Consider the following 14,882-nt stretch of genomic DNA (forward strand, 5'->3'; position numbering starts at 1 on the left):
GATTCCTTCCTGGGTGAGGCTCCAGGCTCCTTCAGGGCAGAATGGTAGAGCAGGCCAAGCATGGAATCTTCCTCCAAAGACCTACCTCCTCACAGACAGGGGAAGAGGGAGGTAAGTAATAAGTCTCCGAAACTGGTTGGGACATGAGAATAATTAACTTGAGCCCAGGGTTCCCCTGTGTGTGACCTCACGCCAGTTCCATTTTCCATCCCAGGCCGTGCCCAGTTTCATCCAGCAACCTGGCTCACTAGAGTTGACTTCTCTGAGTCCCACACAGCAGCCCCAAGGGGCATAAGGCAAGGTGCCATCACTTCCCACACAGGATAGCTGTGCGACCTTGGGCTAAGTCGCTCCAACTCTTAGAACTTGGTTTCCTCATCTGCATAATGGCCATAATCACTCACCCGCCTTAACAGACAGTGACTGTGAAGGGACTTCATTGGCTCTGATGTAAAAAATGCTCTTTTCCCTCCTCTGTCATAGTGCCTATCCCAAGGGTCACTGGTAACGCAGGCCTGGAGAACATTTGTTGGATGCATACGAGTCACGAACCTTCGGACAGCCCTTTAAAGTTTACCGAATGCCTCTACACTCTAGAAGTCGTCACTTCTCCCAACAGACCTTTCAGAAGGCAGGGCTGCCCTTCCTCTTGGTCTTACAGTCAAGGAAACTGAGGCGCATCTTTTATGGCTCCCAGTGGGCCAAGGGGTTGGGGCGCTTTCCGCTGACAGCTCTCTGTCTTCTTGTCATTTGGAGAGAGCGGGCCTGGAAGGGCAGCTCCGCCGCCAGCTGCGGCCCAGATGTGGAGGCCTGGCCGGCCACAAAGGAGGTGGGTGGGTGGGAACATCCTGCCATTTCCTCCTTCGAAGACAAATGGCTCAGGGGCCACTGGAGGCTCTGGAGGTTGTGGCTGGATTAGGAGGCTCCCCAGAGCCTCAGTGAGGCGGGAGCCATGCTCGTCCTGAAAACAGCTCCTCTGTGTGAGGTGGCCGCTGGGAGGAAGCGGTCCGAGGGCCTGCGCTCCGTAAGCGGCTCCCCTCTCCTCAGAGCACGACTCTCTAAATAAGTCTGTTGAATCCCTTGGTCCTGAAGGCCCTCGTGCTGGTGTGGGCAGAGGCCATCTTGGGCAGCATTCTGTTTGTTCAGTTGGTTTTGGTGGGGAAGGAATAGCATTTTGAACTCTTTCTGATGGCTGTGGCGTGAACAGACACACATTCACACACAGAGAACCATACATATGGTGTACACACTCACGCACCTGTACACACGTACACACACACACACCATGCTTGCGTACGCACACACGCGCGTTCATCCACACCTCCCAAGACCAGAATTGAGCTCCCTGGAGCCCTCCGAGCTCCCTTAAGCCCCTCAGGGGAGGAGGGAAGGAAGCTGGGTGTCATATATCATCTCTCTCCAAACAGGCGGTGTCCTCTCTGCCCAAAGTGGGGGTGGGGATGGTCGACAACCAGGAACGGGTCTTGGGAAGGAGCCCCTCTGACCCATATTTCACAGACACCCCAGACAGAGCCTGCTGTCAGGAGCGCTGTCTAATTTCCTCTCCTGACTGCCGGCCCAGATCCCCCCAACAAAGAGGGGCATTGTGTCCTCCTCGCTGCCCAGGCATCTGCTCCACAGAGATCCGTCAGGGGACGCGCAAAGGGGATTTGGGGGATGAAGGCGCTGTATCCCCCAGAAGGGCCACAAATTCTTGAGCAGAAAGAGCTCGGTCCGGGCCGAGGGGACCCCCCAGCCTCCCAGCAGTCCTCTGGGCCCCCCTCCTCCACGCCCTGGAAGAGCTTCTCCTCAGGTCTTTCAGGGAAGAGGTGGGTGAGGAAAACATTGACAGGGTAGTGGCGGTGGACGAGAAAGCATTTGAAGGGGGCTGGGCGTCCCCACCCTCTCTTGGAAGAAACGCAGCCTTGAGCCCTTGGCCTCCCCTTCTGGGGGGGACTTGCCGGCCTGTGGGGGCGGCCTTCAGGGAAGTAGTCCTTGGTTTTTGCTGCTTGACATCTTTCGCAGGTTGGGCATTCTGGGGAGGGCACAGGGGTCCTGGGAGGCAATGCTGAGCCTGGACAGAACCAAGGGAGAGTGGCTGGCGAGGGGGAGGACCCGGGACCAAGAGCTACTGAAAGACTTCCAAGAATGCGGGCCGGCCCTGCCCTGGGTGTCCACTTTCTGATTCCCTCCCGGGGACACCTACCGAGAGGCTGCTCCTCTCCAGGTGCCAGGCCACTGGGTCAAGTCCTCAGGATGGCCTCCCGTGGGGACTGTATGTGTATTGGCTGCGGGTGTGGGCAGTGCTTCAATAGCTGAATCACGAGCGCAAGGTGCACTTGGACGGGGGGCAGGGGATGTTTGCAGTCACAGTATGGAAGTGGACAGGGCTTTGCGCTGGGTCAGCAAATCCAAGGCGAACATGGAGCCGGCATCTTCCACGCCCTTGACCTCCATCACTATCCCCTGGGTCTTCTCAGCAGGGCTTCTTATCTGGACAGCTTCGTGCTTTGGAAACATTTTGCCCCAAGTGTCTGTTCATCCTTTGAACTCAAGGCAGAGCAGGCTCTTAGAATGCTCAGGAAATTGGCCCCTAGAGGGTACATGGCTTGCTTAAAGTCACACGGCAAACAAGTAGGAGAGCAGAGCAGAGCCCAAGACACAGGCCTCCTTCTCTCTATTTTGTACTTTGTTGTCACTGGGTTGCAGCCTTCCTGTAGAAGAAGAAAACTGTCGAGAACATAGTGTATGTGTGTGTGTGTGTGTGTGAGAGAGAGAGAGAGAGAAGAGACAGACAGGGTGGGGTACAGAACAGAAAGACAAGAGACAGAAGAGTCTCTCTGAACCAGGCCCTGTGCTAGGTTCTCTGTAGACCTGACCCCATTGTTCTGGGGACAGGCTACCTCATCTCCACTCACCATGCCCAGGACTTTGCACATAATTGGCCCTCAAGAAATGTTTTCATGGAATGAATGAATGAATGAATGAATGAAGTCACTCAACCCTCCCATCAACCGGTGAGTAAAACACCATCTCTATAGAAGCACTTTTCAGCAGATGTTTTCATGCACAAGTTCTGGGATGAGAAAACGAGGCTCAGAGACGTGAAGCCACTTCATGAAAGTCACACAGCCAGGCAGTAGCAGAGTCCGTGTGGGAGCTGAATTCAGTGTGTTAGTCTCTGCAGCCCGTGGTGGTGGGGGGTGGGGGTGCAGAGGAGGGAAGGGGGTCTGAGGAAGGGATTCCTCCTCCAGCAATGCAGAGGGCAGGAAAGGAAAGCAATGTGAAAGGAGCAAGGGCCCAGAGGCAGGCGGCCCGCTCCGCTCTCTAGCCAGGTGTGCTGGGTGCTTTAGACAGGATTTGTGTTCCTGGAAAACCGGTTTTAAATCACTTTTAAAAACACAAATAAACCCATCCTTTTCAGCCACTGGGGAAGCCTGCAGCTTGACGGAAGTCTCCAGCACGTTTTCTTTTACACCGCGAGGGACTCTGTAGAGACTGGGGAGTTTGCCCTCCTGGATTTTCTCAGAGCGTGGTCAGTCTGCAGGATGGTGGAGAAATCCCACCACGGGGGGATTTCTGGCCCAGATGAGCACAGCTCTTCAGGGGGGGCCCGCAGACCCAGCTGAGCCTGCTGCCTTCCCAATAATGCTGGAGTTAAGCCCAGCCATGGGCCCCAGCTCCGGGGACAGGCTGGAGTCCTGAGCCAGCAGCTCCGGTTAGGAAATTAATAAAGAAAGAGAAGCTCTTGCAGCCAGGCCCACGGTGAGAGACGAGTTAGGTCATGTCTCTTTCTGTTCAATCGGATATTAGTCCCGACCCTGATGTCACCTTCAAGCTATTAAACATCACCCTCAGAAATTCAGCGTGAATTGCTCAAGGCTCTTATCAGGCGTGCCTCTGAGCTTGCTGTCATCAGGGGCCAGGCCGTGATCCTGCTTTTGTGCCAACTTCAGGTCAAAAGGGAGATGTTCCTTTAGAATTCAGTCAGGACTCAGGGCTGGGAGTGGGGGAGTGAGTGACAGAGAATCTTGGTCCTTTGGCCAGAATCAGAGATCATTTCCTTGGGCCACAGAAACAGGATGGGTGGCCAGTGTCTCTCTTTCGGCGTGGCATGGTGGACCTGGTGGACTCAAGAGACCTGGATGGCATCAAGTCATCCAGTCTAACCGGCTTTTGGACCACAGCCTCCCCTACGTCGTGGGCTATGTGGCCAGCAATGGGATTGCAAGCTGGGAAGCCAGGCGATGCCAATAGGCTAGCAATTCCCTCTTCCATCCATCCGTCTATGGGTCCGTCCATGCACATGGATGGACATCCAGTGCAATAATTATTTTTTGAGCACTTACTGTGTACTGGACATCACGCTATCATCTGGAAGGAAAACAGTCAGGGAAACACAACCCCCTTTTCCTCCTCTAGCTTGGAGATCAGACCACAAATGAACACGCAAACAACAAAGACAAGAATTATAAATTATGGCACTAGCCGTCAAGGAAGAAACACAGGTGGGAAGACAGAGATCAAAGGGTAGGAGCGGCCTGGGGAGGATGTGGTAGTAGAAGAAGGGTGTCAAGGTATTTTTGAAGGTGTCTGTTCAGGATTTACAGTGAAGGGGACTGAAGGGGTACAACCAGGAAGAGAAGGAACATGGTGACAGCCCAGAGCCATGGTGGCCAAGAGCTGATGTGATTGGCAATTGCTGTGCTGGTAACTATACGGGATTAGCTGGTGGAGAATATATAGCTTTAAAGGCAAGGAAAGAAAGCCACCCACCCTGAGCTCTTCTGGTTACTGGAACTAGGATGCTTTAGGGATTCAAATTGGAATACACAGACCTTTGCTAGACACCCATTCTTTTCTTTGACTAGAGGAGCCATGAGAAATGCATGCATTCTTCCCAGGCCCTCAGCCCTGGCAGGTAGATTTCTGAAGCCCTGAGCCCCACCGAGGCCCTTTTACCGGGAAATGGATCCCCTATTCGCTTCGCTTCCTCTCTGCCTCTCTCTGCAGGGCAGTCGCACACCTGCTTGTCCTTGATGCTCTCTCAAGGATGGAGAAACCCATTACTGAAAAGTTACGATATGGGAATTCTTGGCTCTTTGGATTCCTACCAAGCCCCCCCTGTGTCACCATCACTGGTTCACATCGGGGAGTCATCAGTGGGTGGTCTTGCTTCTTTCGTACAGCTTGGCACCCAAGATGAGGCAGAGGATTCTCACTCATTTGAGGAGCGGCCTGTTCTAGCTACCGTTCGCTGGTCAACGAGATGCCGGTGCTGCAGCATGGGAGGAGCGCCGGGACTGCTCCAGAGAAACCAGAAAACATTTGATGGACGTGTGTGTGCGCCTCTCGTTTCTCCATGAGACTCCCCACAACAGAGTTCTTCACTGTGTTTATTGGGGGAATTTAACTTCTTACATTGAAAGAGACTTTTTTTCCTATTGGTTTTAGAAATTAATGTTGCTGCTTGATGTTGAAAATTAGTTGGGTCATATTCGTACATTAAAATGTGCTCTGTGTTCCTTTCCAGGAGTCCCTTCAAGTGCTCCTAGATGCCTAAGTCCTTGGAGAGGGAAAGAACCAGGAATGTAGGAGAGAAATCACATGGGGGCCCGTGTGTGTATGCAGAAGGGTGAGTGGTTTGGTGTTGCTGGAGCACAGAATTGTGTGGCCGGGGTGGTGAGACAAAGTGGTAGAGGTAGGCAGGGACGAGGGCAGGGGAATTTTGGAGTCCGGCGAGGAGTTTTGAACTTTATTTTGTAGATGATGGGATGCCATTGACCGATTTTAAATCTGGGTTGATCAAAGTTGGATTGTGTGTGTGTGTGTGTGTATGCGCGCGCGCGCGCATGTGACTATTTTAGGGGATGGACTTTGCAGAGTCTCAGATCAGAAGGAAGGAGAGCTCCTGGGGGGTTTCATTCAAGTGAAAGATGTTGACAGTCTGGACAAAGATCACAGGGGGAATGAGGAGAACCTGCACAGGAAGTGAAATGAGCAAAACCTGGTAATTGATTGGCTCTGAGATGCAAACAGTATCAACAATGTGTCCTCAGTCTCCAGGATGCATGAATGGGTAGGTTGTTGTGTCACCAGCTAATAATAGAGGATTCAGAATACGGAATATGAGGTTTAGAATCTCGGGGTAATGGAGATTTTCCCTTACATATTTTGAGTTTGAGATGCCTGTAGTCACCCAGGTGGTAGGAGCAGTAGGGAGCGGAATATGAAAACTTAAGCTCCCAGGTCCTGGGTGGGGAGGTTTGGGCTGGGGCCAGAATGCCTGGATTCAAATCCCAGCTCTATCACTGGCGATCAGTGTTCACACAGTGGGGCAGCAGTAACAAATGATCCCCACATCTAACGGCTTACGGCAAACTTCTCTGTCCTCACTGATACACATGAAGGTTGTGGGTTTGGTTTTGGCTTTGTTCCACATCTTTCTCATTCCGGATCGCAGGCTCATGGTGGAATCCTCATCCCAGCCTTGTGCAGAGGGAAAAGCGCCATGGCAGAGACATGAGGACTCTAAAACTTTCGCTAGCTGGAGCGCTCGGCTCTTCTAGTCACATTCTATTGGCCAAAGCCAACCACATGGACAAGCCTGGGGTCAGTGAAGTGGGGAAGTACACTCCTCCCATGGGAGATACAGCACATGGCAATGATCAAGGAGCCATATTGCCCCAGTGGAGAAAGGAGGAAGTTGTTGGGCCCGATTGTATGCTCTACCACAACCACTAACCAGCTGTAAAACCTCGGTGGTTTACTCAACTTTTCCCTTGCCTTGGTCACCTCATCAGTAAAACAGGAATTCTGGTACTCACTCTTGGGATTGTTATGTAGAGCACTTAGAATAGTGCCCAACACAGTGCAGAGTAAACGGTGTATGAATGTAGGTGGAGGGAAGGAAGGAGGGGAGGAGGAGTTCTCTCTCCATGGGTACAGCGTTTCAGTTTGGGAAGACGAAAAAGTTCTGGAAAGGGATAGTGACCATAGTTGTACAACAGTGGGACAGTACTTAACGACACAGAGCTGTATGCTTAAAGATGGTTAAAATTCTACGTTATGCATATTTTACCCCAATAAAAAACATGTAGGTAGATGGAATCATCTGGGCAGAGCGTGAAGAGTGCGGAAGGCAGTAGGAAGAAGGCAGAAATTCGGGAACTAGCAGTGGGGGCAAAAGCATGGAAGACAGAGAAGGAATATTCTGGATAGACAAGGAAAAAAAGCAGGAGAGACCGATATCCTCTGAAGCCAGGGGAGTAGAGTTAAGACAGAGTGTTGGAATGCTCGAGGTGTCTGTTTTGCTTGTCTTTGAACCTGAACCTTCTCTTTAGCACCTTGATTTTGTGGGTCTGTTTTCCTCTGCCAGCTCCTGATGATGTCATTTCCGGTCAGTGCCCACGCTGTGCCCAGACTGCCTCGAGGCCGAATCCTGGCCTGGTCTCCTCTCTTGGCTCCCTCCCTCCCCACTCTGTAGCCAGTTCTATTTTGTCCGTGGCTAACATCTTGGTGAGACCAATCTTTTTAAATTAAAAAGACATAGGATTGAGGACATTTCTTCTTTTTTATTTTTTATTACTATTTGTGGGTACTGTTCTATTCTGAGACCACAAAACCTCCAAATTCTGAACTTTAAAATTAGGCGGGGATGGGGGCGGCACCTGGGTGACTCAGTCTATTGAGCATCTGATTTTTGATTTTGGCTCAGGTCATGATCTCAGGGTCACAAGATCGAGCCCCGCGTCAAGCTCTGTGCTCGGTGTGAGAGTCTGTTTGAGATTGTCTCTCTCCCTCTTCCTCTGCCTCCCACTACCCCTCAATTAGGGGTGGTTAGTTTATGGTCAAGATTCTTTTATTAACAAAAGAATTCATCTTCTGTTTATAGAACTTTAGTGATTTGATAAGCCGTAGGTGAGGCAACCCGACAGCTAACATTTTATAAGGGGAAAGAAGCACAACACAATTGCAAAGGGAGAACAACATAGTTTTTCCAATGATAATGTTTGCACCCCCACATTTTGAAGAGCCTAAAGGGGGATACCTTGGTCCAAATGATTCCTTCCCTTTTTTTCTTTGTTTTTAGACATCGTCCAGATGATCATCCCACGAACCTCAGAGGGCTGCACACAGAGAGAATGCGGTTCTTAGCTCTGCAAAGAAAAAGGCCCGAGAACTATCCTCTTCTATTGATTTTATTTCTCCAAGAGTTTTCTTACTAAGTGAATTAACCTTGCACCGTTAACTTGACATAATCTTAAGAAAATATATGAAATATGCTTTAGAAAAAAAATGACATGTGCTCTAACCAGCCATCTCATTTGGCAATCGTTTTCCAGAGCTGTTGTCCTTTTAGGATGGGGACCTGGGGTTCTTTTTACATCTGAGTGACTGAATCTACATACAAGAGCTCCAAACTCTTGCTGACCTCCCTCTGCAACCCCAGTTGGTATCAGGAGACACAGCACTGAGGCCAACGGGGGTCTCTCTCCAAGGCTCAGGTCACCTCAGCCTGTCTGGCCATATGTCCTGGAGCATTACCCCAAAAGATCTGGGCGGTCCCTGTACATAAACTTAGCAGCTCCTCCCGTCCTAACAGCAATCATGGAACACACTGGAAGGGCTCAGATGCATCCCGTGGAGAAAGAGGGATTGGTTTTTTTTTTTTTTTTTTTTTTTTTCCATTTGCAGACAGAGTCTGTTGAAAGCACAGGTTACTTCCACGGCAAGGTTCCACATTTCCAGGCCGTCACTCACGGGGCTTAGTGCGATCTCTTCATCCTCGGAACATGGGGAACACTTTCCAGCCCTCAACTCAATAATGCGAGCATCTGGATAGGTGTTCAATCCCCAAACTGTGGCCTTAAGAAGAACAGCTGTTCCGTGGCTCAGGGGCGCAGCTCAGCAGTCCTAGCTGTGTCCCCAATTTGACTCCGAAGAGGCAGGAGCTGTCCTGGGTCTGTTCTCAGATATGCATTCAAGCCCATGTGAACAGGCCCGCATGGGGACCACCCACCACCAGCTGTTTCTCCGACAGTCTTCCTCCATCCCGTGGTACAAACTTACTCACTGAGCCAACAACTTTGGACTGGGTGTCTGATGGGCAGCAGCTGAGTTTCTCTTCTCAACTCTCCTCATACTGATTCTCCCTGGGGTTTTGGGACACCTGAGGACTCCCCAAAGCCTCAGATACAGAACCCAGAAAGGAAGGGTGGTCTAGAGTGTGTGTGTAGGTGGGTTCTAGTCATTTCCTTCCTTTGGAGCATTTGCTTTCCCAGGTCACTAGCTGGTCCCAAGGCTCCTCTCCCAGCAGATCAGGTGGTATCCAGGCCTGAAGGAGGGCTCGATGGTGTTGGAGGGAGATGGTAGCAGCAGAGGGGGCAGCAGCCGAGACACCCCGAGCAGCAGTGTGCCTGGAGCTGTTCCCCAGATTTGCATGGGTCCAGTCGGGCTGCTGTATGATTCCATGAGAACTGGTGAGAAGCAACGGCCTCGGGGAAGCGGCTGCTAAGACAGAGCAAAACTGGATAGAACTTTCTGGGAAACTTCCAGGCTCCCAGGGATGCTGGATAGCTTCGTGCTTAAGAGTCATTGCAAGATGTAGAGAGGTTGCCCTGGGGTGGGTGGGAAAAGGTGAAGGTGGGACTGGGGTGAGACAGGGGTGCGGGTAGTTAGGTAGGGGGCTCGGTCCTCAGTCTTTCTTTCTCTGTGGAGAATCTCACTCTGAACTTGGAGAGGCAGCAGAGTCCCCATCCTCGGGGTCCTGCCCATTGGGTGAGATAGGCTGACCCCCTTTCACACGCTTCCACTTCATCCTTCGGTTCTGGAACCACACTTTGACCTGACAGAGGAAGCAAAGGAACCTGGTCACTTCAAGGGAGGTGTAACTACCTTCCACATTGACGCTCAAGGAAGAAGGTTGCCTTCCACGGACCCCAGCTTGAACCTCCGCTTGTCCTGCTCCACCCCTCCAAAGACACCAGGAATGCAGACAAAAGGGAGGACACATCAATCTGCCCAGAGGTCGGTCTTGTGTTTCCCTAGCTTTGTGTCAGAAAGACTGCTGGTCTGGGGACAGGGTCTAAAAGTCACCTTGGCATTTGGCCCCACCCCCTTTCATATGCCCCGCCCCTCCAGTGCCAGCACCTCCTCCCTCTAGCTTCTGTTACCCGAGGGTCTGGGAGCAGAGGCTCGCCAACCTCATCCACAGGCACATTCATAAAACACTTGTCAGTTTAGATAGCTCTGGTCCACATATTTTCTCATCTCCGCTTCAGCATTACCTGCCAGGTGGGGTCATGACCCTGAGACCCGGAGAGGTCAGGAGACGTGTCCCAGAGGTCACAGGGCGAGGAAGTGGTAGAGGCAGGATCTGAGTTTTAGTTTTCTTAAGCCACTGAGCCACCTAGATGCCCCTGAGTCTTAGTTTTCTAAACCAAGCACTCTGGCAGAGCTCCTCATCAACTGAAAGCTGCTATCAAATATTTATTATTATTATTATTATTACAATACTTTACATGGGTGTGGGTTGAATGCTCTGAGGGAAAGCCCCAAACAAAGGGGCTAGGAAGTTTTTTTAGAGGTGTCCAGGAACCACCTGGCGAACTTACTAGAAATGCATATTCCCAGGCCCACTTATTCTTCCTACAAAGTCGGTCTTCAGAGTTATGGAATCTGCATTTTCTTTTTCTTCTTCCTCTTCTTCCTTTTTTTTTTTTTTTTGAGTTTTTTATTTTTAAAGTGACCTCTACACCCAACATGAGGCTTGAACCCATGACCCCAAGATCAAGAGTCACCTGTTCCACTGGCTGAGCCAGCCAGGTGCCCCTTCGAACCTACATTTTAAACAAGGCCTGAGGTGATTCCAGTGCACATTCAAGTTTGGGAATAACCGGATCAGAGGTTCCAACCCTGGCTGCACTTAGGGGCCCTGTGAAAAACGCAGACGTCTGGGCTTCATCCCAGATCAATGCAAACAATCTCCAATGCCAGACATCTGTGTTATTCATCTCTCTGCCAGTGATTCTCAGGTAGAGCCACATTTGAGAACCACCGGACGAGGCCGAGGGAGAAGACACAGGAGAAGGTTCATGGAGGAGTGGTGGGAAGGGAGAGGGGTTGAGAGAGCAGAGGGAAGGAAGGATGGCCAGAGGAGGGGGGGGACCCCCACCCCGGACAGCACCTGCCGCTCGGAGAGGTCCAGGTTCACGGCAATCTCATATCTCCGGAGCCGGGTCAGGTAGTTATGGTGAGCAAACTCGGCCTCAAGCTCCCGCAGCTGCTCCTTGGTGAAGGCTGTCCTCTCCTTGCGAGCCTTGCTGCCGCCCTCAGGTTTCCCTCGGTTCTCCTGGTTGTCTGGGGAGAAAGCATCCCAAACAGGAAGATGAAGCTGCAGAGGTTCCCTTTGTTTTGTCCTTAAAAGTCAGGACAGCCTTTCCTTGTCTCTCTTGTTTTTATTTTTATTTTATAGTAAAGATTTTATTTATTTGAGAGAGAGAGAGAGGATGAGGGACAGAGGGAGAAGCAGACTCCCTGCCGAGCAGGGAACCCCATGTGGGGCTCGATCCTGGGACTTGATTCCAGGACCCTTGGATCATGACTCCAGCTGAATGCAAACACTTAAAGTCTGAGCCACCCAGGTGGCCCGACCCCAGACTTTGTTTTTCATCCCCAAAGCACGAGAAGCTGTTCTTGGCTATTTAATGATTTCTACTATCCAGCTTCCACCCCCCCGCCCCCGCCACCGTTAGACATTAGTAGTGGCTATAAATCTGTGGGGCAAGAGGTTCTAAAACTGAGGCTCTCTGTCCTCAGTGACATCACTATCACCGGAGACCTGTCAGAAATGCATATCCTGGGGCCTCCTCCCAGACCTACTGAATCAGACACTCTGGGGGTGGGGCCCAGCAGTCTGTTTTAACAAGCTTTTGAGGTGATTGGGACACACAGGGTCAAGTTTACAAACCACTGCTCTAAGACCTCACTTCTTCGCAGCAGAGCCCGGAAGTTGGTCAGACTTGCAGGATCTCAGGCCCTGCCCATGACCTGCTGAATCAGAATCACATTTTAGCCAGATCCCCCGGGGAGCCGTGTGCACATGTAAATTGAGAAGTGCTGCCTTAAGCCTCTTTCCCCCTTTGATACCGGGAGGGGCCAAGTCTGGAAAGTTCTGGGCTCTGCGTTAGATACAGCAGGGGCTCAATGGCTCAATCGCGGGGGAGCTAGCACCATACAGGTATTAGCCACTTACTCCTCCCAATAACTCAGCCAGGTGAGTTCTTGTACTAGCTGTGTAGACCAGAAAACTAAACCCAGAGAAGTTTAAGCAAGTTGTTCAAGTTCATCCAGTTCGTCCCGCTGGTGACTGGCAGAGGCAGAAATCAAACCCAGACAGTTTGACTCATGTGATGTTCAAGTAAAATCCACGCAGGAAGGGTTTACAAACTGTAGAGTGCTGTACAGCCCACGGGGACTCTATGTTCTCTCCCGCCCTGAGCAAGCTGAGAGGCGGCTCCTCCTTCACTTGGGCCCGCGGAGCTGGGTGGGGAGGCACGCGGGAAGGAGACCAAGACACCGACACAATTAACAATGCGGGCCACGTGTCCGGTGAACGGCTACAGGAACCACTTTTCCTGCCGGGCTCTAAAGTTTGGAAGTCTTTCATTTCATTGTCCTTTTACAGACCTGCAGGCTCGTGACTCAGAGGCGCTTTACTGAAAGCGGCGCCCCACCCTCTGCCCCACTAAGGACCCCATGTCCGCCTGGGAGTGTGGGGGGCGTGGGGCGGGGTGGGGGTGGGGCGGGGTGGGGGCAGAATCCCTGTTGTCTGGAGGCTGGTCTGGGGTGGGGGGCGCTGGGAGCGCTGTGTGGGGGCTTTTAGATGGGGTGGGGAGGGCAGGGAAGCCGCCCCCACTCTCCCCTTCCCCCCACCCCAAGCAGCCACATTGCTTAGCCGGTGGGGGAGGTGGAGACCCCTCCGCAGCCCGGGTCCCGTCGGAAACCTCAGCCCGCCGTGTCCCTTCTCCGCAGTTCCCTATCTTGCTTGCCATTCAGTCCCTTGAGTTCCAGTTTCCAGGGTCTCTGTCCCCGTCGCCCGGGAGCCGGGGAGAAATGCGGGGGTGGCGGCTCCCGGCGCGGTGCGGATGGTGGGTGGGGCGCGCGGTAAAGCGATCGCGGGGCCCCGGCGGGAAACCGAGAAAGCGGAGGTGCGCGGCTACAGGGTCGGGGTTGGCTGCCCGCGGGGCGCGCCCGGGGCAGGAAGGGGGTGCATCCGATGGCCCTGGTTGTCTGTTCCGCGGGCTCGGGAGAAGACTGGCCCAGACACCTCCGGAAGCGGGAGCGGGAGCGTGGGCTGGAGGGAAGGACGCGCAGCCTCCCCCGCCAACCCCCCCACCCCGGCGGGGGATCCCCCGAGTTCGCTGGCCTTGGCCAACAATGGCCCAGGGAGGGAGAGCAGCCGTCCCGGAGCCCATCCTGGCTGGCAGAGACCTGGCTAATTTCCCACCCACTCGCGTCGCAGGGCTCAGGCTCGCAACCCTTCCCTTTCACCGCCGAGCGGTTATAAAACCAAGGTGACTCCTGTCAGGGTTTGAGGCCTTGGATCTCCTCACTGGGGGCCTTTGAAAGGAGGTCACTTAACCTCTCTGGGCTTCAGTTGCCTCTTCAAGAAATTGGGGAAAATAAAGCGCCTACTTCCCTGGCTTACTGGGAAGCCTGGACCAGCTCTTGGGTTTGGAAAATGCTTTAAAGCGCTTGAACGAAACGTGTTCTTCCAATTCTTCCACTCGGCACGGTGCCATCTGTGGGGCTGGGATAGTACCCGCTGTGCTTTCTTGAAGGCTTCTATGTCCTTAGATCCATCTAATGCTTTCCACAAAACACCCCTAGGAGGAGGTACTATTATTGTCCCCTTTAGCATCCTTGTGTGGATTTGGGTGATAATTTGATTAATAGCCCTCTCTTTCTGCCCCCTGGGACGAAACTGTTTTCTCTCACTTGCTACTGCACCTGGCACAGTACTTGCTAAATGTTTGCTAGATTCTACTCAGTATCCAGAGGAGGAAGCAGGCTCAGAGAGACCCAGGAACTTGCCTGGTGCGCACAGCAGTTTGGGCGGGGTTGTAGCACTGAGATTCATCCCACTAGAGGAGGTGGGGTGGTCAGCGCTGGCCTCAGGTCCTCCTGCATCTGGCAGGCTTAGGGCTGGCCCCGGGGTCTCCACACCCAGGGCTCCTGGAGGCTCTGTCTTAGGTTGATGCCCACACCTCCCACTCCCCGTCTCCCAGGCCTGTTTAGGTGCACATGTGTGCCTGTGGAATCCCAGAAAACAGCCCTTCTCCCCAGTTCTCCACATTAGCCTCCCAAGAGAGACAAGGGGAGGTAGGGAGAGGACCCCTTTGAGCTGGTCTTGGACTGGTAACTCGGCCCCTCCCTGCCCACCTCCCCACTCCTCCTATTGGGCTTCAGGATGGGAAAGAAGAGGAAATGGGACAGAGAAGCCGGAGCTGGGAAGTCAGTGAACCTGGGACATCACCCAGGAAAGGGGATGGGAGAGTGGCACGCAGAGGACACTTGTTCCTCATCAGCTTCTCAGGGAAGAAGCCCTCTCCTCACTGTTAGAAATGAACAAAAGGGCCTGAAGTATGGGAGGCTGGCAATGACAATGGAAGTGGACGTTCTGGTTCTCTTTGTTCTGCAACATAGTCATCAAGATAGGAAAAGAAGGAAGAAGACAAACCAGGAGTCATTTCTGGCTGGGAGGAGGGCAGGGGTTAGTCTTCCTGCAGGCTCGTGATTCAGACATGCATGCGACCCTCCCAGGCTCGTGACTCGTGACATGCACGCTACCCTCCCAGGAGATCCCAGGAGATCACACC

The 14,882-nt window shown here is 52.7% G+C and overlaps 1 protein-coding gene and 1 long non-coding RNA gene across 4 annotated transcripts in view; one reads left to right on the forward strand and one right to left on the reverse strand.

Moving 5' to 3' along the window:
* On the forward strand, positions 1-8,230 carry LOC101692790. Of its 2 annotated transcripts, XR_200834.2 has the most exons (4): positions 1-111; positions 5,190-5,339; positions 5,534-5,635; positions 8,093-8,230. It is a non-coding gene; the product is annotated as an uncharacterized LOC101692790 (long non-coding RNA). The 2 variants fall into 2 exon arrangements; XR_001176456.2 differs by lacking the exon at positions 5,190-5,339.
* Positions 7,555-14,882, reverse strand: part of MEOX1 (mesenchyme homeobox 1) — a 20,785-nt gene continuing 13,457 nt past the window's right edge. Inside the window, exons 2-3 of one of the 2 annotated variants that reach the window (XM_004772593.3) lie at positions 11,189-11,361; positions 8,186-9,847 (exon numbers count right to left, since the gene is read on the reverse strand). In XM_004772593.3, coding sequence (XP_004772650.1) covers positions 9,725-9,847; positions 11,189-11,361 — 296 coding nt within the window. In that variant the 3' untranslated portion in view covers positions 8,186-9,724. Of the gene's footprint in view, positions 9,848-11,188; positions 11,362-14,882 lie in introns of both variants that reach the window. The other variant, XM_004772594.3, reaches the window with a different exon arrangement.

The sequence above is a fragment of the Mustela putorius genome, unplaced genomic scaffold, assembly GCF_011764305.1.
Source record: "Mustela putorius furo isolate JIRA1106 unplaced genomic scaffold, ASM1176430v1.1 tig00000487_pilon_pilon_pilon, whole genome shotgun sequence".
Taxonomy (NCBI): Eukaryota; Metazoa; Chordata; class Mammalia; order Carnivora; family Mustelidae; genus Mustela; species Mustela putorius.